The sequence below is a fragment of the Eucalyptus grandis genome, chromosome 1 (genome assembly GCF_016545825.1).
Source record: "Eucalyptus grandis isolate ANBG69807.140 chromosome 1, ASM1654582v1, whole genome shotgun sequence".
Lineage (NCBI taxonomy): Eukaryota > Viridiplantae > Streptophyta > Magnoliopsida > Myrtales > Myrtaceae > Eucalyptus > Eucalyptus grandis.
In genome coordinates, this window is record NC_052612.1 from 13,903,909 (window position 1) to 13,930,288 (window position 26,380).

Sequence of the window (26,380 nt, forward strand, 5' to 3'; positions counted from 1 at the left end):
GGATATTTATATAATATTTCATATATTTTTTGGTAGAAACACTTATATGAATCGCAAATTTTACAAATGGAGATGGTAAAAATCTCTTGCAACACTCTTGTCTATTTTATTTTTATTTTCCTCTATTTTTTAATTAATTTATTTTTTATTTCTTTCTTCCCCTTCCATCATTCTCTACTGAAATTTTATTAAATAGAAAATTGTACTATTGTACCTAAGATACTAAAACACCTAACTATGCAATAAATATATTTATATATTGAATTTATATTATAAGATATAATTAAATTTGAATATATAACTAAAAATAACATTAAATTATTTTTTTTTATTTTTGATTATTTTGAATTTCTTATATTATAATTCAAATATTATTTATATTGAAATATAATTTAAATTGTTAATTTAAGAAATTTGTTATTTGAGAAATTTTTTTTTTTTTATTATGAATATTGGAAATTCTATCTGCCTTTATCTTACCTCCCTTATAAGATAATTTTATCTGGTCTATATTCCCTTTATACCCGATTTTATCTTATCTTGAGCAAGTATCAAATGCAGGATATGATAAATTCTTGAATTTATCTTGTCCGTTAAGTGTAATCTAAGAGTGAAGAAAGAAATGTTAAAATGATATTTGTATTGTAAAAAGAGTCATCTAGAAAGTACGCCACTCAAAATGCAAAGAGGAGTGTCTGGTCCTAGCATACCATTTCTTAAATGTATGTCTTTTCGTGCAATAAGAAAGTAAATAACACTAATTTATGGGGAATTTCTGTCTACAAATCGAGAAAAAAAAGAAAAGAATCGTAAGTATGCTTGTGAATGTTTTTTCTGTCGGAATAATTATGCTTCTTTAAAAATGTGAAAAGTGATGCTTATTTAAACGCCACTATTTTGAATAATATGGATAGAAGCTCCATTTATCTACGTTATTTAAAACAAACATACTAATTTGATTAAGGATAAATTACATTGACAAGATATTATATTGAAGATCTTATTTTAACATTAAAAGAAAAAGTTTTGCTCAAGAATGAAGACCATGAAACTAAATAACTTTCTTTAAAAAAATGATGCAAATTTCCCAAAGATATTCATAACCACCAATATATATTTATATAGATACATTTGGAAGTTTATTTTAGCTCACGATTTTCGTAGAAAGTGAATACAAGAAAGTTTTAGTGGTGAAATTATATATTAATTTACAATGTTACACTATATTTTTTTTTATAGGAATGTATATTTCAAATAAATGATAAGTGTATTAGAAGTCCTAAAATTTATCGTAAAAGTGCAGTTGAGTACTAAAATTTTCAAAAAATTCAATTAAGTCCTAAAACTTTCGAAAAGTGCAATCAATGGAAAGAATTGATTAGAATGCTTAATGAATTTTAGGTCTTCATTACACATTTATGATAAATTTTAGCTCTTGATTATATTTTTTCAAAGTTTTAAGATTTAATTGTATTCTCGTGATAAGTTTTAGAACTTCTGATGCACTTGTTCCTTAAAATAATGTGATTTCAAAAAGATTTTATGATTTAATTTGAGAATGATGTAATTTAGAAACATATATTAACAAAACATACATCTTCGATCACATAACTACTAACTTAGTGTTGAATATTATCAAATCTAGAATTGTTAAAATGATGCTTATTCAAATTGGAATTAAAACATTTAAATAATGTAGACTTTTTATTATTATTAGAGAATCATTAAAGTTTAGAGTTTAGTGACCAAATAACCTTACATTTACATTTTTTAAATAATTAGTAATAAAATAAAAAAATTCTCAACTATATGCATACATAGAAGTAATATTATCATAATATATTTCCATTTTATTATTTAATTCAATCATCAATTTAGGATAAAAAATAATGTTGATTCTATTTTTTTATATTAAAGAAATGATCATGGCATTAGTTTTAGGACCATATATTCACATAATAACAATAAATAACATCCTTACTAGAATGCGTATTAGAGATAGCTCTTATCACTTAGCAATTGTTATATTTAGGTCAATATATATATATATATATATATATATATATATATATATATTTTTTTTTTTATGATTAGATCTAAATGTGAAGGTTATCCACCATTGCATTAATTATGCAAGGATTGCACTTCATCTTCCTCAAAGTGCCGTGCGCTTGGGCAAAAGGAGAGGGGAAAAAAGAAACCAGAGAGCACGTTTTGAGATATTAGAGTGAAAAAAAGAGAGACCCGTGAGTTGAGGTGAGTGCATCGCGAGTGAGATCAGAAGAGCAGAGGAGGTCATTTGCCTTCACTGTTCATTCAAGGTAGGAGTTGCGCTTCATTTATCAATTTATTTTGGCTCCTTTATTGAGCAACCGAGCATGAAGCCCGAGTTTGAAGTCGGGGTTCACAAGTTTGTCTCACCCTTTCGGGTCTTGCAAACTTGAAAGTCTAGTTTGCCGGTTCATTCGAGCCGGTTGTGATGATTGGTGCATCTTTGATGCTACACATATATGCTCAATGAGGCCGGCCTCTTGTTTCAAATTCGAACTTTTCCTTACTAGGCGGAGAGCTTCTTAATGTTATGTCAAGATATTTGCCTTGATATCGCACTTGTGTCCATGTATACGTTCATCACCCCATGGGTAGTATTAGGCTCACTTTTGTTGCTCGCTCATGCCTATGCTCGCTTCGATGTTTTTATGAGCTCAGCAAGGTCCTCATTAGACTCATTTTGTTCTCTCGCTTGGGGCCTGTTTGGCAACTTGCCAAATATTGCTTCTGTTCTTTTGTTCTCGGGAGTAGATTTGGAATATAAATGCGTTTGGTAAAATTTTTGTTTTCGAGAACAAATTTATATTTTTTGTTCCCGAAGTAGATTTGAAATAGAATTGATAATTAAAAAAGTTGATTCTTTGTTCCTAAACAATTTTAGAATCAAGTTAACCTATTTTTTTTCTTTTTCCTCTTCTTTCTTCTTTTTCTTCTTCCCTCTCCCTTGTTCTTCAAGTGTTGCCATTGCCGCCATTGCCGTTCGCCACCGCCGCCACCCCTTGCTGTCCACCACCGTCTGCCGCCACTGGTCGCCGGCGAGCTCACCAGGCCGGGCGAGGTTCGGCGAGGCCCGGCGAGCTCGTGGAGGCTCGCCCAACCAAGGCTCAATTGAGCCTTGTCTAGTTGCTAGTGAGGCTCGGTCGACGAGGCATGGCCTTGTTGAGGCCTCGACGACGCTTCGGTGAGGTCGTTGGCCCTCCGTCCGGCCGGTCACCAGTCATCCTAAGGCTGGCGACCAACCACCTTGAAGAAGAAGAAGAAGGTGAGAAAGAAAGGAAAAAAAGAAAAGAAGAAAAAATAAATAAAATAAAAAAGAATAAAATTATTGAAAAAATAAAAAAAATGATTTGAAGTAGGAATTGAAATTTTGCTAAATATGAATACATATTTAATTTTGTATTTTAATTTATTATTTAGTATTTATATTTATAGTTTATACTATAGTTTATTATTTACTATTTAATAAAATTTTTATTAGTTAATATTTTTATTACTTAGTATAAATATAATTAATCAATAGAATTTCTATGATTTGATATGATGTGATAGAATTTTAGAATGGAATAGAATTCTAAAGTCGAATTCTTTTGAAATTGAAAATATAATAAAATATAATATGATTTCTTCACTCATAAGAAGGCAATTATATTGGTGAGTGATTCATAAGAATTTAATATCAAATTTACACTCATCTAATAAGGTAATTGAAAAAGAATTAGAATAAAAAATTTATATAGTTATCAAACGCATTTATGTTTTTTTTTTCTATTCTAGAATAAAATTTTTATACAAGCTACCAATGCGTTCTTTCGTCGTAAATTAGTTTCGGGAACAGAATCAAAAAGAATAATTTCTAATCAGAAATTGCTTATGGAAATGTAATTGTTGTAACAAACGCATTCTTACTCTTACTCATGTTGTTGCCGATAGAATTTTGAACGAATCTGAAACCTGAGGAGGGCTAGAAAGCCGATGATAAGGGAGGGACTTTAGTCGATGGGCTTTTACGACCTAAATCTGCTACTTGGTTGGCCTCTATTAAAGAGTGGATTATTAGAAATTTCTTGATATTGGGCCTGGTAAAGAGGGTCCACATCCCATCCTGGCTTAATCACGATCTGCGCTCAAGCTCATCGAAGACGAGGCATCAGCCCAAGAGGAGCTTTTCACTCAAGTTCGTGCGCTGAAGCAAGATGACCGTCTCGGCGAAAGCGAAGCCGAGGTAACAAGCCTCGCTGATCTCGCGAATCCGTCGACGATTTTCCCCAGCAAAAATCACGGCGCACGCAACGCTGTAGCGCCGCCGGTGTACCCATTTGGGCGGTGAGTTTTCTGGCTTCAATCCTTTTTTCTTTTTTTTTCCATTTTGTTCCATCTGATATGGCTTCCACGCATCGGCATCTCCGCTTCCTCGACCGACCTCGGGCCTCGGGTCGGGGCTCTGTCTCCTCAAGACGAAATTATCCGAGCTTTCTGCAAATCCCAGAGTACTCCTGAAGGACACTCTTGTTGGTTTTCTTCTCTGTTTTCTTATTAATGGGAAAAGCAAAGTCAAGTCAAAGTCGTGCTCGCTTTCGATCAAAACCCCTGCGCTGGTTAGGTTCTGCGCATCTTCTGACTGATGCCGCGGAAATTACATGTGCACTAATTGCCGTCCGTGCAGCATGTGTTGCAGCTGTTTGATTAGCATGAAGGGTCTTGCATTGTTTCCTGTTTTGATTGTTCCATTTTCTTCTGATTAGTTGTATGAGAGTTTTTATTTTCGTTCGAATGTAGCTCCGAGTTGAGTTTTGAGAGACATTTCTGCAGTTGCCGGATCTGGGATTTCTTATTCCTCTTCTTTTGAGGCTCTGCCCCGAGTTGAGTTTTGAGAGACATTACTGCCTGGGTATTAGTACAATCCTCTTGAGATGAAAAAAAGAGAACCCACTGATCCAGAAGATCCGGTGTATGGGGCGTCTTCCTCATCGACCTCTCCACATGTAGGTGATCATGAATGCATAACCAAAAAGCCAAAAGGAAATGACTACGAAGTATTCTTGAGCTTCAGGGGGGAAGACACTCGCAAGGGCTTCACAGATCATCTCTATATTGGCCTTGTCAATGCAGGAATTCATGTATTCAAAGATGAAAATGAGCTCTATGGTGGTGAGGAGATTGGTCCTGAGCTTCTCTGCAGTATTAAGCAGTGTAAGATCTCAATCCCGATTATCTCAGAGAACTATGCTTCTAGCAGATGGTGCCTTTGCGAGCTGGCTCAAATGTTGAAGTGCAAGAGACGCAGAGGACAAATGGTGTTGCCCATATTTTACAAAGTGGAACCCTCACAATTGCGACATCTTATAGGAAGTTTGGGAGATGCTATCGATGCACATAAAGAGAATTTGGATGTAAAGGTTGTGAAGGAATGGGAAGAAGCGCTCGAAGAAGTTAGTTCCTTGAAGGGATGGGAATCAGACAAAGTTAATAGAGGGTACATTATTCTCCACCAAAACTTTGTTTAGTTTCTCATAACTAGATCTTACTTGAAAAGAATATTAATATTGCCATCCTATACTGAAACTTATTATTATTTGACAGGCATGAAGGAGAATTGGTCAAAATTGTTGTCAGAAAAGTTATGAGTGAGTTAAAAATTCAGCTAACTATTCCTGAACAGTTGGTGGGAATTGATGATTGTGTGCAACAGGTAATGAGCTTAATAGATGCTAAATTCTATGATACAAGGATTATCGGAATTTATGGATTTGGCGGCATCGGTAAAACAACTCTTGCAAAGGTGTTATACAACAAACTCTCCGGTCATTTTGAGTATCTTAGCTTTGTGGCGAATATTCGAGAAACATCTCGGCACAAGGGTATTGAATGCCTACAAAAGCATCTCATTTACGATATACTAAGATATCCACATGACGTGTCTAATGTTGACGACGGAATTGGTGTCATCAAATCTCGATTTACAAGTAAGAAAGTCCTTATTCTTCTTGATGATATTGATGACAAGAATCAGTTGAATGCTTTGGCCGGAGATGGTAGTTGGTTTCAAGCAGGAAGTATAGTCATTGTCACAACTAGAAACAAGAGCATTCTTGATGAGACTGGTGTAGGCTACACGTACCAACTCAACGAGTTGTCTCTAAATCAATCATTGGTTTTATTTAGTAGACATGCATTTCGGAAGGATTTTCCCCAAAGTGATTATCGGATTCTCTCTCGTGATGTCGTATCTACTGCCGGGGGGCATCCATTAGCTCTTGAAGTGATTGGTTCATTCTTATGCGGAAAGTCAAAAAAAGTATGGAAAGATACATCGAAGAAATTAAAGAAAGTGCCTGATAAGAAAGTCCTAGAGACTTTGAGTATAAGTTATGAAGCATTAGATCATCAGGTGCAACAGATATTTTTGGATATTGCATGTTTTTTTATTGGATCATCTAAACAAAGTCCAACTTACATGTGGGATGCCTGTGATTTTTTCCCAGAGAATGGGATTGAAGTATTGTGTCTTATGTCCTTAATTAAAATTGATAAAGACGGCAAGCTACTGATGCATAATCAAATGAGAGATTTTGGAAGGGAAATTGTTCGTCTAGAAAATCAAAAGGAGCCTCAAGGCCGTAGCAGATTATGGATTTATGAGGAAGCCATCAAGGTGCTTGACAACAACAAGGTAAGCGTTTTCTCTACTTGGCTTAGTCATTGAATGTGAGTCCATCTGAATCTCCGAAACTTGCTGCTTTTACCAACAAAAGAGCTCCTTCAGTTGATTGTTGTTCTTGCCTGATTCTGGGACATAATCAGAGGAGCAGTTTCTTGGTTATTAATGATATATACCTCATAATAATAATAATGTGATGAGAACACTCTTTTGGTAACTTCAATGCCACAACAAAACTACGAAAATGTAATGATTGACAGAGTACTATCAGAGAAAACATGACATCTATAAATTGTTGGGGCCCATGTTCCACGTATCTGTATGATGCACGTGTTTGATGTTTGGATCCTTCTTTTGATTTCTCATGAGGTCTTTTCTTTCTTTTTTCTTTTATTGAGTATGAACTTCTCTCCTGAGTTGTTTTCTATAATTAATGAGATCTCTCTTCATTTGTAACCATTAGCTATCATGGTTCTGTATTTTTCAAGTTGCGCCCCTTATATTTTTAGCTCAATGTAGCCCTTTATCTTTCACAGTTTATGCAATCAAGTCCTTTGTCGTCAAGCATTAGTTAACAATGTCAATTTGTTGGTGGCTTTCATATTTGTTTATGATATATGTGCAACTGTGTAATATAACCCTCCAAATGTATATTATATCACTCTATAGGATTTTCATAATTGGGGATAAATTTCTTTCTATAAATTTGCTAGCTTTTCATTTTTTATTTTTTATTTTTGTGATGATGGACAATTTTGCTATTAATCCCCTGATAACATGTATATGTCAAATATAGGCTATCATTTCAACTTCAAAGGGTATCTATGAAGTCATTGACCAAAATACAATAAGTTTACAAGATGCATTTGAAGAAAGAATTCGAACCACCAAACAAATCCATATTATGACTCTTATGATTTGTGCTCACTCATGATTTCTGCTCAATGAGAAATCTTCCACCTAAAACAAAAAATGAATTTGAGTTGCTAAAATATTTTATTGCAACAATAGAAAATGTAAAAGGCTCGATTTCCTTCAAAATCCAATTTGATCACTCTTCATGTCCAGTCTGTCTGTAAACAAGATCTCATTAATTTATCAGCAAATTAATTTAGATTTGACTGTGAGAAAATCAACACAACAATGAAAAGATAGCATCAAACGGCTGTACACAAGAGGAGTAAGAATCATTGATATAACATTTGATATATGTAAGAATCATTGATATAACATTTGATATATGACCAAATTTTCTTCCATAAAGAATGAAAAACAGTTATTCAAAATACACATGATAAGAAATGAAAGTAAAACACGTATGTACATCTATGGATTACATTTGCATTTTCATTTTGCTATTGAGAATTACAAACTAGGTACACCAAAAAAAGAGGGGGATTCTACAATTGGGATTTTTTTCATTTTGATATTTGCTTTGATGGCAAGTTTGATGGTTGTATTTGTACGGTAAGAGTGATGTTGTTGCACATATAAAAGACATGAGTCAAGGTTGTGTTGTTTCACATAAAGGGCATGAATTTTTCTAGATATATTTAAAATGGCGTGTGCATAAAGAGAGGCCTCTATTGTATATTTGAAAGGTGCAATTTCTGGGAATTCATAAGGTGCATATTGCAAAGGGCACAGTTGGAAATTAGAAGTTTGGAAACACCCTTGTGACCTTCACGTTTTCACATAAATTAGATGAATTATTTTCAAGCAAAACCTGCATTTCAGGAAGTTGAAAGTCAGAAGGCTACACTGTTATAGTATGGCAACTTATTGAAATTAGTCTGGCTTTTCTTAAATACAATTGGTTTCTTTCATCATTTCAAACTTACAATCCACAATGTTTCTAATTGCAGGGCACTGGTAAGATTGAAGCCCTTCGTCTGGACAAATTTGGTTGTAGAAGAAGCTACGCAGGTGAACTATTTAAAGAACTGACCCATTTGAGGTTCCTTCATGAACACTGCGAATCTTGTTGGAGATTTCCTGAACTTGCTTCCTCAATTAAGATGGCTTCAATGGGAGGATTGTCCTTTGAATTTCACAGCGCCAACTTTCATCTGAAGAAATTAGTTGTGCTGGATCTGTCGGGGAGTGAGATTTCTCGGAGGACTGGGGAGGATGGGGTCCACTCAAGGTAAGATGTGTAGAAGGCATATCTCTTGTGGACAATCGCATGTTGAAGATCCAATCTCACCAAGTTTCCTTGCTCCTTTCTTTCTTTCTTTTTTTTTTTTTTTTTTTTTGGGAGAGTTTTAATATCCTTCCTCAGAATAAGGATTTTTCTCTTAATATAAGAGGAATTTTTGTAGGCATCTAAATATGTTATAAGCTTCTGTCCTATATATCTTTAATTAGTATTATCTTAACAAAAAATCATGGTTAACACTAGACATACTGAAAAAAGAAAACTTGTTTTAACTGCATTAATTAAGATCTATTAGAAACATAATTACAATATATTTGCCTATCTTGAGTTTTTCTAGTCTAAATGGTTTGTGGCTTCTAAGTGATTCTCTCCTGTGCATCCCTTTTTAGCAATTCTTGTTACGTATCTATGTCAATCTTCTTTCATGAAAAATGAAAAGTTATGTTTTGGTATAGTTTGGTATGTTCAAAGAAACACTCTTTACTGTTTTTGACCTGAAATACTATATGAATGGTCATATACAGAATCAATTGTTTTAGAAACAAAAGTAAAACTAATGCTTAAAAATAAGTGCATTGCTTCATAATGGTTTTTGTGAGGGCGAATTATATGTTAGTTTTGTGAGTGCTAGCTAGTTGATATTTATTTTTGCCAAATTGGAAGATATGCCTACTGCAGTAAGAAAATAAAGTTAAACACTGGTATGTCCCTACCATTCTTTCAACCCCCAATGGGCTCAAATGCCACAAATATTTTCTAAGTTCAAGCCTCTTACTTGAATTTCATATATATTTGAGGATCCCGTTAGAACACCAACTCCACACACACACTTAACTATCAGCAAGGATTTTTCAACTCAACATCCTCAACCATGAATAAAAGCAAAACATTATTGCCTTATACCTATTGGGAGACCAAATACATACCTTGTTAATATTAGTAGTTAGAACAACATTGGCTCTATAGTATCCACCTCGCTATAAGCATCTTATATTGATTACTTTGCTAGTATCCGCTACCTTAGGAGTTTATGGCTGCAACTCCATCTCAATTCCGTATAAAAACTATTATAATTAGTCCAGCTAGAAGTATTGAAGACTCATCAAATGTAACTTCTCTACGATAATAGGTTAATCTAATTTTTGACACCACACCGATAGCCTCGCTCACCTTGTGCATAATCTAGGAACATGCACTTTCTACCTCCTCATCCACCGTACCATCGCTCACTCAAGCATAACATGGGCAACCAAATATCTTAAAAATAGAATAATTGACAACGTTACCTAACCATACTTCTTGGGAGTCGACATCCAATTACAATTGATGTAAATCTATTCATCAAGTAGCTCGTCGTACTAAGTACATCTGCTAGAAGTTTAATCATACTAGCACTAGAGAGCATTTTATGCATTATCTCTAGTATTATTCTGCTCATCAATTTTGCAACATGTTGTGGTTCACTAGCACTAATGCGGTGTTTTATTATGCTTTATTTCATACAAAATTTGTTTAACAGTTTTAAGCAAAACTCCATGTTAGTGTAAGTCTACACATGTTCAATCATTTACTAATTTCATTTTCGATTGCTAATAACTGCCTAATCCTGACAATAGTATCAAACTTGTGCCCAAACATAGACACCAAAAGCTTCCACAAATAGTCATTGACAACTATTAGCATTGGCATTTTCTCTGAAGGAAATTACAATTTGCAAAATATTTAAATGAATTGACTCTACTATTTTTTGGTTTCTTTGACAACCATACTGAATTACACTTTTGTCATTGATCTATATCACAGCACTTGCATACATTCAATTCATTAGCAACATAACCATATAACAAATTTCTTTCACTTAAAATCTTCAACCTCTCTCGCCAATGTGCCCCAAATGCCTATGCCACAATTTAGACTTTCAAACAAATGCTTTCAACTTCTTTCAACAACAAAATTTGTTATTGTCTCACCTCAAAGTTCATATAGGCCGCTATTTGATTCATCTCATTATTATCAAAGCATCTCAAATAACTTTTAGAACTCCATATTTCAAGTATATGCCTCATCAAGTCAACGTCCTCACATACCATCATGCATTCTAATGTTAACATCATCAACACCTATAATATTGACTTTGCGTTGTTCCCTAATTGAACTTTACTATTATTCATGCATTGATAATTAGTAAACTAGTTTCTATTTGACATAGCATGAACAAAACAAACAGAATCCATTATATATCAATCGAACGATGAATCATTAATGATGACAATACATAATCACTACTACCCCAATTACCATCAGTTATAGCTCCAAAATTATCTATAGACTCATTATGATTCCCTTTATACTTTTCATTTTTTAGCTTAAGGCAATTCCTTTTAAGATTCTCCTCTTACCACAACTCTAACATACATCACTACGATCCTAGACTCACCATATGTTCATGTTTATACTAATCTCGCTAACATGTGAATCAATTTTCATCTATTTTCACCTACTAAAATAGTAGATACAAGTTCACCAGATTTTTTCAGTTAGATGTCCATACTTAGAATTAAATCTCGAACCTCATGAAATGTTAAGCTTGTTGACCCATAAGTATTACAAATAGCAATAACAGTGATATTCTAACTATCAAGTAATGAAGATAATAGGATCAAAACACATACCTCATTTTCAAAGTCAATCTTAACTTAATTGAATTAACTAATAATCACATTGAATTCATTAATATAATGTGCAACTACGCATCTTCACTCATCTTCAAGTTAAAAAGACATTGTATCAAATAGACCTTATTGATCACAAAGGGCTTTTCATACATATCTGACAATGATTTCATTAAACTCGTGATGGTATTCTCTTTCATGGTGTTGAACGCAATGTTGAGCCAACGTCAGCCGAATAATGCCCAAAGCTTGTTTATCTAGCAATTCCTAATCAGATTGCTTCATCGTCTCTAGCTTCTCCCCCAATAGAGGCAAGTGCAATTTTATTTGGTAGAGATAATCCTCAATCTATATCTTTAGAAATCAAAATCATTTCCATCAATTTTGTATATTCTCACTTTTCCTTCTTCCGTCATTATCGATTCACTTCAACTCAAATAATCCACAAAGCAAGCAATCGAATAATAAAATAGATGAAAAAAATATTTGATACATGATTAGAGTAGCAATGAATTTCATTATATATCGAATGATACAAAAGAGATTATAATCATACTCAAATAACTTAACATTTTCAGTGTTTCCACGTCCTAATTACACCCAATAACTCAAGCGGTGTTTAGCCCCACAATTTTGTTAAATAATTTATCAATCTCACGAATGAATTATATATACATTCTTACCACAAAATTTAGTTGGCTTCAATACTAGCATCCGGATGTAGTGAATTTTGAAACCCCACGATGAAGTCCTCTGTACATCAACAACCACAACAAGCCCTCACACAAAAGCAGCAGTTCTTCAAGAAATCTCTAATAGCGTGCCTGCTTCTCTATGTATGGTCAAATGTATGGTCTTCAAGTCCACAGTGGACTTTCCAAATCTTGAAAGTCCCTCCCATGTAGATCAGGAAAGAATATTCGTTTCCTCCTGCAACTCCGACTCCAATATTAACTTCTTCGTCCTCTTTTTCATGATCAAAGTCTAATATCATGTTTGACTTCAATGCTGAACAGGAAACTTAGATTTGTGCAAATCTCCTTTTTGGGCTTTTCTTGTTAGCAAGAAGTCCTTTTTATTATTAATATTATTATTTCTGGAACTCAACTTTTGCTTTGAGTTTACATTCGAGACTTATTTAAACATAGAGCTTACCCACCTCCATCTAACCCTCTGTGCAAACCGGGGAAAATAAACTGTCCAAAAGCGGAATAAAATAATTATTAAATTCAAGCTATGTATTTCAAGAATACCAAAATTCCATAGTACATTCGGATCTGCCTTAGGTTGGGGCCTTTGGAAATACAATTATGTGGTTCTTGCATTTAGCCAACAGGCTTTGGAGGCCCAAGGGGCATTGGGGAAGTGTTCCCAAACACACCTAGCTTTATTTGGTGAGTTCAACTAGAATTTGTTCATGACAAGATGGCAGTGAATGGTTTAATATAGATATAATCTTAAGATGTTTATTATTCGACATTTCTTGAAAATTGCAATGTGGGTTCATAAAAGGTTCGAATTTTTTGTGCTTTTGGAAAAAGAGATATAACACAAAGTATCTCAAAAATTAGTGATTTTCCTCATTTAAAATATCCGCCGCCAGGAGAAGCCGTGGAAATGCTTGACACGAAGGATCGAATGGCAATTTATTTGAAAAGACTTCACAAACCCAGAAGCTGCTGTCGATTAATGGAGTGCGCATCGATTTTGGGCATTCCTTTGAGGTTCGTTTTCGAAGTAAAGATGACCTGTGCAGAGTTTTCAGCAGCCTTGTGCAGGTGTTGAGTCCCCGTTCAATTGTGGGGCTGTGGGACGTAGGAAGGATCATTGGCCGGAGATTCAAGCGAGGGAGGATGGTTCGACCGGATGCACCTCCGACCACGGTGCTGCTGGAAATTCAACCATTGAGAGCTGTCAGACAGTACAGAGCTCCCAACCAGAAACAAGTTTCAAATACTAGGAAACCAGAGGTCGATGGTGGGTATAGCGAATGGATGCTCGTTTCGCCCAGAAAGAGTAGAAACCTCCAAGCATTTCAATGAATGGTCGTGCAGCGAATGGATGGAGCTCGGGACCAGAGACGATGGAGGTGAACGAGGGACTAGCTGCAAACGCTGTCATAGTCTATATATCAGGTATATTGATATCATCTTAACCATTAATTACGCGGTTTCATCATTGAGCCCAAAGTGATCAACAGTTGAAACTTGAAATGAACTTGGTTTATATGATTTGTAGATTAGGTCAAATAAGTCGACTGATTTTGATAATTCTTGTCATCCAAACATCGATCATTAGACATTCATTCTTTGCCTTAGTCCAGTATACGCATTAGCTGTACTTCCAGAATGTTGCATTTATTCGGTAAGAAATATGGTAAATCATTATTAAGTTCCACTATACATGACCATGCACACATATGAGGTACGTGCCTAAAAAATAAAAAAACTACTTACGAGAACTAGAACACAAGATTGTACACCGTGAAGAGTCTTGGCAAATCGAATACACTGCACAATAGGAATAGTGCTTCTGAAATTAAAAGAAAGACAACTTGATACCTACAAGCATCACATACCTCTGGAACCAAGAATTCACAGGCCATTGTTGCATGGATCCATGGAGGCATCCATGCACATTGGCGACTGAACATCATGCGGTGATGAACTACTGCTGTAGAGGATGAAACCTGATTTGAAGTCCATGTTGAGGGCGGGTTGTCGCGAGCTGACCTGGGCAGTGGATATACGCCGGGGACAGCTTGAAGGTGTAGCGCTGGAGGATCATCGAAAGGAGGATTTTCGCTCTGCCGCCACGAAGCTCATCCCGACGCAAGATCGAGGTCCGCCGAAGGGGATGAACACGACCGCATTGTTGTTGGTAGCCTTAGCTATGCCTTCTGAGAATCGCTCCGGCTTGAATTCATGCACATCTTCCCCCCAGATTTCAGGGTCATGGTGAAGCTTAAGGGTCGGTATAAAGATCTGACTATTAGCAGGAAGAACAAGCCTCCTAACCTCAGTTTCTTGCCAACTTTTCGAGTCAAGCCGACTACAGGGGGGTACAAACGCAGAGTTTCGTTCATGATCATGCTAATCTGCACATAAAAAGGGAAAATGTTTAGTTAGTCATCATGTCTAACCTACAATTCGAGTGAATCAAAAAAGGTTGACCGGGACCAAGACTTGAGTTGTTTTCTATACCTTCTTAAGCTTTCCTAGTCCATCGGAATCAGGGTCTTTATTCCCAAATACATTGAGAACCTCCCTTCTTGCTTCCTCTTGCCATTCTGGATTAATCGCTAGGAGGAATAACATCCATGTCATCATTGAGTTGACAGTTTCTTGTCCGGCTATGTAGAATGTCTTACACTCATCCACCAAATTATCTACTGTGAATTTTTTGCTCTTGTCCGTATCGTGCAAAGCCTTCACAAGTTGTCCTAGGAAATCATCCCCAAAGCCATCTTCTTCACCGGCCATCACCTTCTTCTCTCTTCTCTTGATCATCTGTAAGATGGAATTGCGTATGCCTTTCTCAAGTTTCTCTGCTTCGACTTCATCCGCTGTCTTCCAAAGCTTTCTGCCAGCAGGATTCAGAACAAATTCCATAATTAGTTAGGCCTAATTAAAACTCTGGTTCTGAGACGTGAAATGTCCTAAGTCTTTTGAGGCTTGAAGTTTGCATTTGCACAATGAACAAAACTGTTGCCCGACCATCGTCAGAAATTAGCAGCTTGCTAAGTGTGATCTCACATCAGTAATTTTAGTGATAAAGAATGGTTATCCAAAAACGGTGTGCCTCCTTCGAATGCATTTACTCACCTGGAAAACTTGTCAGAATAATCAAGTTCAGATGTCTAAAGTTCGTTCTAAAAGTGATAATCACTTTACTTTCTAGCTTCTTCATCATAAAAATGGTCAAAATAAAATTTTCCTAGAAAAATGTGCGATACCTTATTCCCGGGAACCTTATATTGAAAGCATTTTTGGATGTTAACGTAACCAATCCTGTCAACATCTGAAAATGTTCCTCCCTCAACATAGCTGCTCCCGAAAGCAGTTCTTGAAATCACTTCGGATGTCAATAACTTAAACTCTCCGAACACCTCGATCTCTTTCCCTTCTTGATTCTTCCATTTTCCTAGCATAGTGTGAACACTCTCCACCATTGCCGGTGCCATATTCTGCAATTTCAATCCCCAAAATAATTAGTAAAACCTCAAATCATACAATTCTCTTTTTCGATTGAGTTCAACTACCTTCAAACTTTCCCCATGGAAAGCGTGATTGGCGAGTTTACGCTGGTTCGCCCATTTCTTGCCATCGACTGTACTCACGAGCCCATCTCCTAGAGTGTCGCGACCTACCCTCGGGGGGAGGGAACAGGTTTAGGGGTATTGCCTAAAGGACGGGCCTAAAGCCCATGATCAGGCGCGGGCTCTCCCAAGCTCATACCCCGCGTGACATTGGGATATTCTTTAGAAATTTTGCACAAAAGGAGTCGCCACTAGCCTATTGGGGTCGGCTAGAAACCAAGCGAGGCATGGGAGTATACCTCACTTCCTACGCAACCAGAGAATCTAGGTTCGGGGACTTGTTTACACTAATTAACCAATTAGCGCCCTTTCGGTACCTAATCTTGTTCATTTTAACAAAATGATTTTTGGCAAGCAGTTTGAATTAATTTTATACTTATCCAGTGACATACGAGGTGATCATGCGGGTGCGCAATCATTAAAGTAATAATCATAACTATCAAGATCCTAATTGACATAAAATTAAACACATGCAATCAAACATAATTAGATATGCAAATTAAACATGCAACGTAATCAAAATACGAGCACATAAAGGTCTAATTACGCTAAAATGGCAATACATGGCAAGTCCTAATCAAACCCCATCATTTTTGGATTTTCGAAAATTTTAAATTTTTAAATTTTTAAATTTTTTTTAAATTTTTAAATTTTTAAATTTTTTAAAGAAATTTTTAAATTTTTTTAATTTTTTAATTAATTTTTAAAATTTTTTTAAAATTTTTTAAAGAAAAATAACTTTTCTAATTTTTAAAATTTTTTTTTTTTTCGAAATTTTTTAATATTTTTTTAAATTTTTTTAATTTTTAATTTTAAATTTTTAATTAATTTTTTTTTTCGAAATTTTTAATTAATTTTTTTTAACTAATTTCTAAAAAAAATATTTTTCTGATTTTTAAAATTCTTTTTAGATTTTTTTTTTAAAGAAAATATTTTTAAAATTTTAAATTTAATTTAATTTAAAAGGTGAACCGGGTCGGGTTTGGTTCGACCCGACCCGTCAACGCGGATCGGGTCCGGTCGGAGACCGGACCCGGGTTCGGTCCAAATGGGGGGGCCGGCGAACCGGCCCGACTAGCCTTGGTCGGGCCTTTCTTCGGTTCGGATTGGGCCCAACCGGCGGGCCTAATCTAGTCGAATCTTTTTATTTTAGAAAATGAAGCCCACAACTCCCTAAACCCACAATCTCTAAAATCCTTAAGCCCGCAAGCAAAAATAAACCAAGTCCAAAACAAGCCCAAAATTGCTTTAAAAAAGAAAAAAGAAAAACCTACCTGTTTTGCGACCCGCGCCCGATCCGTGCGACCGGTTCGTGGCCGAAGCCCTACGGCTCCTTGGCGGCGCCGATGACGGCAGCGACGGACTTGACGGCGGCGGCGGCGCGGCGAGTGACAGCGGAGACGCGGCGGGCGATGGCGAGCTACTGCGGGCTCGCGGATTCTCGCGGGTGGAGGCGCGGCAAAGCGGGCGGAGACGCGGCGGTCCTCGAGCTTACCGACGGTGCCGGGCGAGACGTTCGGCGCTTCAGCGAAGCAACGGCGCGAAGGTGTCGGTTCGGAACGCGCGGGGGGGCGGCGGCTCGGTTTGGACGGCGTCGGGTTGAGGCTGAAGCTGCAGCGGCGTCGGGCTCTGGGCAGCGACAACGGCACGGATGGGATCGCGGCTTCGGGCTCGAGGTTAGCGTTCCGGCGCGGCAGAGCGGGTGGTGACGGCAAGAACGGCACGAACGGCGACGGCGAGTCTTCTTCCGCCCGAGCTCGCTCTCCTCTCTCGCTCTCTCGTTTGTGCCTCTCCCTCCGGTTCTCTTCGCTCACTTGGTGTCGGGAGCTGCTCGGGTACTATGGGTCAACGCTCGGAGGGCGGCGGCGCGGTGTCGCGGCTTCGGGCTGCAGCGTCGCAAGGGGTAGCGGTGGCGCGGCGAGGGCTACTACCACGACTCCTCCTCCCCGTGTTTTTTTTTTCTCGTTTTTTTCTCTCGGGTTTTTTTTTGTGTCCTCGGTCCCCCTGTTCTCTCCCGATCTTCCCCCCGTTTTCCTCTGTTTCTCCCCCCGTTTATGGTGCATCCCCCCGCTTCTCTTCGCGTGCGCGCGAATCAGCTCCGCGTGCGTCCGAATCCGCTCCCCCAACCCGTTGACCTGCCGACGAGATGATGCTGTCTCCTTCGCCTCCCCCACAGCTCGGCTTCGCCATTTCCCCACGCGAACGGCTGCACCGCTTCGGTGGTTCCCCGTGCGTGGCGGCCGAGGGAGAAGACAAGGAGGTGGGCCGGGCCGGAGGGAAAAGAGGGTTGGGCTGTGCGAAGGGGAAGAAAAGAAAAAGAAAAAGTAAATGGGAGGGTTGGGCTTAGGCCCACGCGGGAAAAATAAAAGGAAAAAAGGGGCCGGGTCGGGCCAAGGCCGGATCCGGCCCGACCCGGACCTCACAACTCTTTTTTTTTTTTTTTTTAAGGAAATTAATAGCTAAATTTTTTTGATTTTGATTTTTGATTTTTATTTGATTTTTTTTGATATACTATTTGAAAGATAAAAAACTAGGTGTCAACAACTGCCCCTCTTTGAATGTAGCCTCGAAGAGGTTGCAATCAAAGACAGACGACACCTAAATTATTTTTGGCGATAGAAAGACCCTAGGTGCATATGCACATATTAGGTCGACGAAAAGGACTCATAATTATGAAAATGTGTCTTGTCAATAAGGTGAAGAGAAACTTCGGGCTGCGAAGCCCACCGAATCATAAAAAGTGATGAAGACTCCGGGATACAAGACTCTCCGGGTCATAAGAAGTGAGAAAGACTCCGGGATACAAAGCTCTCCGAAGTGACTCCAATACAAGGGTGAAAGACTGAAAGACTCCCGGGATACAAAAGCTCTCCGAGTCATAAGAAAGTGAGGAAGACTCCAGGATACAAAGCTCTCCGGGTCATAAGAGGATACAAAGCTCTCCGGGTCATAAGAAGTGAGGAAGACTCCAGGATACAAGGCTCTCCGGGTCATAAGAAGTGATGAAGACTCCAGGATACAAAAGCTCTCCGGGTCATAAGAAAGGTGGAAGACTCCAGGATACAAAGATCTCCGGGTCATAAGAAGTGAGGAAGACTCCAGGATACAAGGCTCTCCGGGTCATAAGAAGTGAGGAAGACTCCAGGATATAAAGCTCTCCGGGTCATAAGAAATGATGAAGACTCCAGGATACAAAGCTCTCCGGGTCATAAGAAATGACGAAGACTCCAGGATACAAAGCTCTCCGGGTCATAAGAAATGACGAAGACTCCAGGATACAAAGCTCTCCGGGTCATAAGAAGTGAGGAAAATGACTCGAGGTCTCATTGTAAGTAAGCGAGTTTTGATTGGGTCATAATAAGGTCTCATACAAAAGTGTCATAAGAACGGGGAAGACTCCGAGAGGTAGGTTTCACCGGTCAACGGGTTTCGATCGAATGATAGTCTCATCGTGTAAACGGGTTTCGACTGAATGATAGTCTCACCGTGTACGAACGGGTTTTGACTAGATGCGGACAAGTATGGTTTACGGATGAACCCACCAATCTTGGAAATGACATGGTTTAAGGTTGACCATAAACCTTTGGTTTTTTTTTTTTTTAGGGAAGCACTCGCTAACCCCTTAGAAAACATCATGGCTTCACCGATGAATCTGTCAAACTCAACTTAAGCAAATGTCATTAGAGACGTCATCAAGAGATGTATTGGCAAATTGCAACAATAGTTGAACAGAATAATCAAGCTAAGTCCGCCCGCTTTAGAAAACATTCGATGTTCGTCAACCTCATGTGACGCAAAATTGTCATCTTGCTCATGGATATATCATTAATCATCAAATTCTCTAGGAGACAAGTTCTTATCAGAACGGCTACGACTCGAGAAAAATTTTCATTAAGCATGCCAAACTAAAGCTTCTTAGTCAGAAAGGGTTTCTCACGCACTCTCAATAAAATGGCTACTTGATCCCATCCATTCATGTGGGAGATAATTGGTTGTTGAAGGTATCTCACATAACCTACGTCGAAGGCTTCTAGAAACATTCGCAATGAGCACAATCTAATCGATCAAAACGGTCTTTTGAAAGGACCACAATATAGGCTCGGTTAAGGCTTACACAAAGAAATTATTGCTTTGAGGCCAACAAAGGAACATTTGTCACTATCTTCATCGGCTTTACAAGTCGAGAGCTTGGAAGATGAGACAAGATAGAATTACTTCCACTCCTTCAAGCAAGAGCCTTTTGTGGCATTCTCATTTTCACTCAAACCATCCCAATCGAAGAGACTTTGGAAAAGGGTTATAATGTTGGCTCGGGAAAGGCTTGAAAGGCTTAAAATTTCAAGAGGGTCTTTAAGAGTCAGTGATCATCATGGCATCGTGACCGGGTCACTTTTCATTTGGCTCTTGAAACACAATGCATCTCGAGAGTTCATTCACTAATCATTTCTGCATGAGAGCTTTGCTCTTTCCTCTAATTTCCTTTGTCATTTGCGATGACTTTTTTTTTTTTGCAAGCACTTGGATTTTGATAATTTTTCTTTCACATAAGATGCAACTTTTGGCTTTTTTTTGACGGGCATTGGCCTTGCTTTTACTAGGCACACTTTGCTTTTTCATGCCCCCTAGTTTGTCGAGCTTTTGCTCTTTGAACTTTGGTAGCTTATGACTTTTGAGACGCTTTTCACATTTTCCCGTGATTGTCAATTATATTTGGTCGATTCTTATGCCTTGCCCCGGTGAAGGGAGATGATCACCACTCGGGATTTAAAAATGAATAATCAGGCCCAAATTGGTTATAGCAATGGGTATCGTGTTTGGGTAGAGAATGAAATGCTCTTCTTCACCTTGGGATGAGTCAAGCTCTATGAGAATTCCTTTGAAGCTACCACAAGAAGATTGATGTAAGTGAAAGTAATAGAATCTTTCTCAACCTTTTGTTTTACAACACGACCGTAACCTCCTATATTGCCCCAATGTAGGGTCGTTCTTGATAGGGGTACTTTGAAGGATCATCTTTTTTTGCCCAAAGGGGTAGGAAGAGGTTAGTGCAATGCTTGGGATTGATGAAGGAAACGCCTTTATCATTTCGATCTTTGCGCTCAATGCGAATGAATCATTCGTCTAAGAGAATGTCGTTTTTCACTCAACTCTCAAAAGTGTTTGAAGGACGTGTTTGGAAATGGGCTTGCCTTTCTTCATCCTAAGCACTTCTTGTTTAGCATGGTTAACGTTCAATCTCACTCTATCGAGATCATCATTCTTAGATCAATCTCCATAAGGAAAATTTGGTTTTAAATGAAATACCCACAAAGCCAGAAAACAATTTTGAGATAAAAATGATGCTAAAAAAAAAAAAAAAAAAATTGAAGAATTTTTTTTTTTTCAATTTTTTTTTTTTCAATTTTTTTTTTTTTTCACCTCTCATTTAAGAAAAAGAGATATTCAACCATTTGTGCGGAGACTTGATGGGTCTTTTGAATCGACTTTTCCCTCCGCCATTTTCCTCATCGAACGGTAAGGTGCCTGAAACACAAATAGATATGCGTGTATGTGATATATGTATGATATCTATGATGCTATGCATGATGCCATGTGACTCAGATTGCGCATGAAGTGGTTCTTCGACCTTGATTTCAATCATGGAAAGTATTTCTTGACTGCATCTCGAGTTTACGGTGTCTAGGCAATTCACTACCATCCATTTCAACTAAAATCATAGCACCACCAGGCAGAATCTTTTTAATGACATACGGCCCTTCATAGTTCGGGGTGAATTTTCCACGAGGGTGCAGTATAATCGGAAGCACTTTCCTCGGCACCAGGTCATTGACTTCAAAGTATCTAGGACGCACCCTTCGATTGAAGGCTTTTGCAACTCGTCTCGATAGCATTGGCCATGACACACAGCTTGCAATCTCTTCTCATCAATCAAGTTTAATTGCTCATGCCTCTGTTGCATCCACTCAGTCTCATCGAGCATAGATTGGGAAAGGACCCTTAGAGAAGGGACCTCAACTTCAACAGGTAAGACTACCTCCATCCTATACACGAGTGAAAAAGGAGTTGCCCCTGTGGAGGTGCGGATAGAAGTTCGATACGCCATTAATGCGTAAGGGAGTCTATCGTGCCAATCACGATAATTCTCGGCAGTCTTCGATAGGATTTTCTTTATGTTCTTGTTCGCCGCCTCCACTGCTCCATTCATCTGAGGACGATACGGTGACGAGTTCAAATGCTTAATTCGAAACTCACTAAACAATCCATCTACGACTTTGTTATTCAAATTAGTGCCATTGTCGGTAATGATCGCCTCCGACACCCCGTAGCGAGCGACAATGTCGCGACGAATGAACTTTGCCACATTCTTGGCAAGTAACATTAACATATGAATTGGCCTCGATCCACTTGGTAAAATAGTCTATCGCCACCAGATAAATCGATGCCCATTTGAAGCTTTGGGGTTAATGGGCCCAATCACGTCAATTCCCCACATTGAAAAGGGCCGGGGTTGAGACATTTGGTGAAGTTCATTTGGAGGGGCATTTATCCTATCCCCATAAATCGCACCGGTGACACCGTCGTACGTGCTGAATGCGGTCGGACTCCATGGTTAGCCAATAATAACCGAGTCGCATGATTTTTCTTACCAAGAAGTGTCCGTTCATATGGGGGCCACACTCCCTTCATGTATCTCCTTCATCAAACGGTCGGCTTCTTTAGCGTCGACACACCTTAACAATGTCGAGTCGAAGGACCTTTTGTAGATGACATCTCCACTCGGCGAAGAATTTCGATGCTAACTTTATTAAATGCTTTCTATCTGCGTGCTTCACTTCCTTCGGGAAATTCACCATTCTGCAGATACTTCAGATGTCATGATACCAAGGCTGTCCGTCCGGTTCTTCTTCAATCATCATGCAATAAGCTGGGCGCCTAAAGATTTCAATTCTTAATGGTTCAATGTCCAAGCCTCCAGCTATTTGTAACATTGAAGACAAGGTAGCTAGGGCATCAGCAAACTGATTTTGAGACCTTGGCAAGTATTCAAATTCTATTTCTTGGAATTCTTTCGTCAACTTCCCCAGGAACTCATGATACGGAATCAATTTAGAATCATGTGTTTGCCATTCGCCTTTAGTCTGTAAGATTATAAGGGCTGAATCACCATAAACTTGCATCTTTCGAATCTTCATATCAATAGCAGCTTGGAGGCCAAGAATGCATGCTTCATATTCAGCAATATTATTCGTGCAAGGGAACGTCAATTTAGCGGCAACGGGGTAGTGCTGACCGTGCTGGGAGATAAGAACCGCCCGGTACCCGACCCGGCTAAATTAACTGCACCATCGAAGTACATTGTCCATTTGTCACTTGATACAAGTAAAATTTGTTCCCCTGCATCACTATCCTCATCAGATGTCCTGGACCTCTCGAGACTTTCTGCCAACATGTCTGCTATGGCGCGACCTTTAACGGATTTCTGTCCCAGGCTCTGAACATCAAACTCTGAAATTAAGATTTGCCACTTGGCCAACTTGCCAACCAGTGCCGGCTTCTCCAGGAGGTATTTGATGGGATCATTTTCGGTCACCAACAGGATTCGGTGATGGAGCGTATATTGCCGCAGCCTGTGCAACACCCAAATCAATGCCACGCAAGTTCTCTCAACTTCTGTGTAGTTCATCTCGGAAATAGTAAACTTCTTGCTCAAGTAGTATATCGCGCATTCTCTCCCGTCATTTGGTCTTTTACGTGCTAACATGGCTCCCAACGATTCATCATGTATGGTCAAGTACAAAATTAAGGGAATTTTAGGGAGAGGGGGTATTAAGACTGGTGCGTGAGTGAGATAGTGTTTTATCTTCTCGAAGGCACCCTGGCACTCGATATCCCACTCAATCTTTGCGTTCTTTTTCAAGAGCTTGAAGAATGGCCTCGCTTGTTTCGCATAACCGACGATGAACCTCGCCACATAATTGAGACGCCCCATCAAGCTGCGGACCTCCTTGGTGGTGGTCGGGGCTCGTAAATCACAAATAGCCTTAACCTTTGACGGATCAATCTCTATGCCCTTGTTACTAACCATGAACCCTAACAGCTTCCCCGATCTCGTCCCAAAAACGCATTTTGTGGGATTAAGGCGTAGCTTGAATTTCCGAAGACGCTTGAACAGCTTTTGCAAGACTCCAACATGGTCCTCACCCCGTCTTGACTTTGCAATCATATCATCCACGTATACCTCGATCTCCTTGTGCATCATGTCATGAAACAACGTGACCATGGCCCTTTGATACGTTGCCCCCGCATTCTTTAGACCAAAAGGCATCACTTTGTAGCAGAAAGTTCCCCAAGGAGTTATGAATGATGTTTTGCTCCTATCCTCCTTCTTCATATGGATTTGATTATATCCGGAAAAACCGTCCATGAAGGAGAATAACTCAAATCTTGCCGTGCTGTCAACCAAGACATCGATATGTGGGAGTGGAAAATCGTCTTTCGGGCTTGCTCGATTTAGGTCACGATAGTCAACACATACCCTGACTCGCCCATCTTTCTTCATTACAGGCACAATATTTGCTACCCAATCAGGATAACGTGTCACTTCGATAAAATCTACTTTCAGCAGCTTCATTACTTCTTCTTCGATCTTCTTGGACAATTCTGGTTTAGTTCTCCTGAGTCTTTGCTTCTTGGGTGGCATATCAGGATCTGTTGGTAGAGCATGTTCCACAATTTCGGGGTCCAATCCCGGCATATCAGCATATGTCCAGCGAACACATCTTGATATTCTTTCAAAAGATTAGTCGTCTTTTCCGCCTTTGACTCTGAGAGACATGCCCCGATCCTTACTTCCCTGACATTCTCTGCGTCACCTAAATTTATGGTGATTGTTCGCTCTTCGGTCAACGGCTTCGATCCTTCATATCGATTCCATTCGCGTTCAATCCCCTTCTGATCGTCATCGTCAGTGTCATCGGAACCTGAGAGACTTTCTTCATGCACGTCCGAGTCATATGCGTCCTTATTATGATTATGCATAATGTAATGCCTGAGATGCAATAAAATGAGTTAGAGCAATGTCGACCATAAAAATAATGCATGTCGTTCTTCGAAGAATTTTTTTTTGAAGTATATTTTTTTTTAAAAAAAAAAGTTTCAAGAACTCATCCTCATATCCTCGGATTTCCTTGTCCTTGCAAGGCAGTCAAATAAGGGAGCATGTGGAGACCTAGGCCTCAGTGACCATCATAGAACTAGTTTGATGTGCCTCCACATGTCCTTAATAAAACATGTGTCTATTTTATTGAATGAGGAAAGATAAGGCCGTATTTAAACACACACCACCCACGACCAACGGCTCAAGATCGGGGTTGACCATAGTTCACATTACAAATGACATAAACAGGAAATAAAGAAAGAAAAACTACGAGATCCCACGCAGGGAGAAGACATAAGACAAAAGACTAGGCTAGACGAGAACCGCCCTACTTTGAAGGGACAACCATGACTTTAGAGGGACTCGGCCTCCTCGCATGCCGGGATGGCACATATGACGTCTTCCTCGAATAGCTCAATCACACCATAAATGTCCCCCTCTTCCTCGAATAACATCCTTGGAGGTCCCGGAAATGTTTCTTCCAACAACGGATGAAACGGGCCTCGATCGCCCTCACCCTCCTCGGTTTGGACAATACGTTCACTCCAATCTCTATACCCACCTCGGCCTCCTCGGGCATTCCGGCCTCTCTCGCCTTCCACGGCCCCCTCGGTTGCCACGACCACCTTGCTCGCTACGACCTTCTCGCCCCTCAACATATCCTAGGCCTCTCCTCTTCGAGTTTTTATGAGCTTCAATGGGCTTTCGCACACCCTGACCGTGTGATCCAAGGCCCTCTCCAGGATTATACCCACTTGCCAACATAATCTTTCCCGCAGCTATGGTTGGCTTAGACAAATTAGGAGCCTTTGTGAAGGACCCTACAGGTACATGGACCATGGTACCAGCTCGAGGGTTTGAAAGCTGGATTCCTCGGTACACTCTGGCTCCACATAGGGGATGGCTGTCTCGTGATAGATCTTGAAGTCGGATTCTCCATGGACCGTGATAAGCCTATTGTCCACCACAAATCGTACTTTCTGATGGAGGCTGGAGGCAACCGCACCTTTCTTTGTATGGATCCACGGTCTCCTAGCAGAAAATTAAAAGCACTTGGTATATCTAATACCGGAACACGGCTTGAAAAAGTACGGGGCCAATCAGCAGCTCAAGCTCAATTTCCCTATCACATCCTTCTTCATCCCATCAAAAGCCCGCACAAATACTTGCCGCACGGATTCTCCCAAGATCAATGCCAAGACGGTGGAGAGTAGCCAACGGGCATATATTGAGCGCCGAACCGTTATCAATCAATACTCTGCAAACAAGAGTGCTTTCATGTTTCACCGAGATATGTAGCGCTTTGGTATGATTAGGACCATCGGGGGGGAGATCTTCATCAGTAAAGGAAATTTGGTCTTTTAAT

General features: G+C 39.1%; 2 protein-coding genes across 2 annotated transcripts; one reads left to right on the forward strand and one right to left on the reverse strand.

The window, feature by feature from the left end:
- The first annotated feature begins 4,934 nt into the window (after positions 1-4,934).
- LOC120295581 (disease resistance protein RUN1-like) lies at positions 4,935-8,859 on the forward strand. Its single transcript, XM_039316823.1, has 3 exons — positions 4,935-5,524; positions 5,632-6,721; positions 8,575-8,859. The coding sequence occupies exons 1-3, from the start codon at positions 4,962-4,964 to the stop codon at positions 8,857-8,859; spliced, it is 1,938 nt and encodes a 645-aa protein (XP_039172757.1). The 5' UTR covers positions 4,935-4,961.
- Positions 8,860-14,391: 5,532 nt separating this feature from the next.
- Positions 14,392-15,570, reverse strand: LOC120288032 (cytochrome P450 CYP749A22-like). Its single transcript, XM_039301289.1, has 3 exons — positions 15,495-15,570; positions 14,743-15,121; positions 14,392-14,636 (listed from the first exon to the last, which is right to left on the reverse strand). The coding sequence occupies exons 1-3, from the start codon at positions 15,557-15,559 to the stop codon at positions 14,430-14,432; spliced, it is 651 nt and encodes a 216-aa protein (XP_039157223.1). The 5' UTR covers positions 15,560-15,570; the 3' UTR covers positions 14,392-14,429.
- Between the last annotated feature and the right edge of the window lie 10,810 nt (positions 15,571-26,380).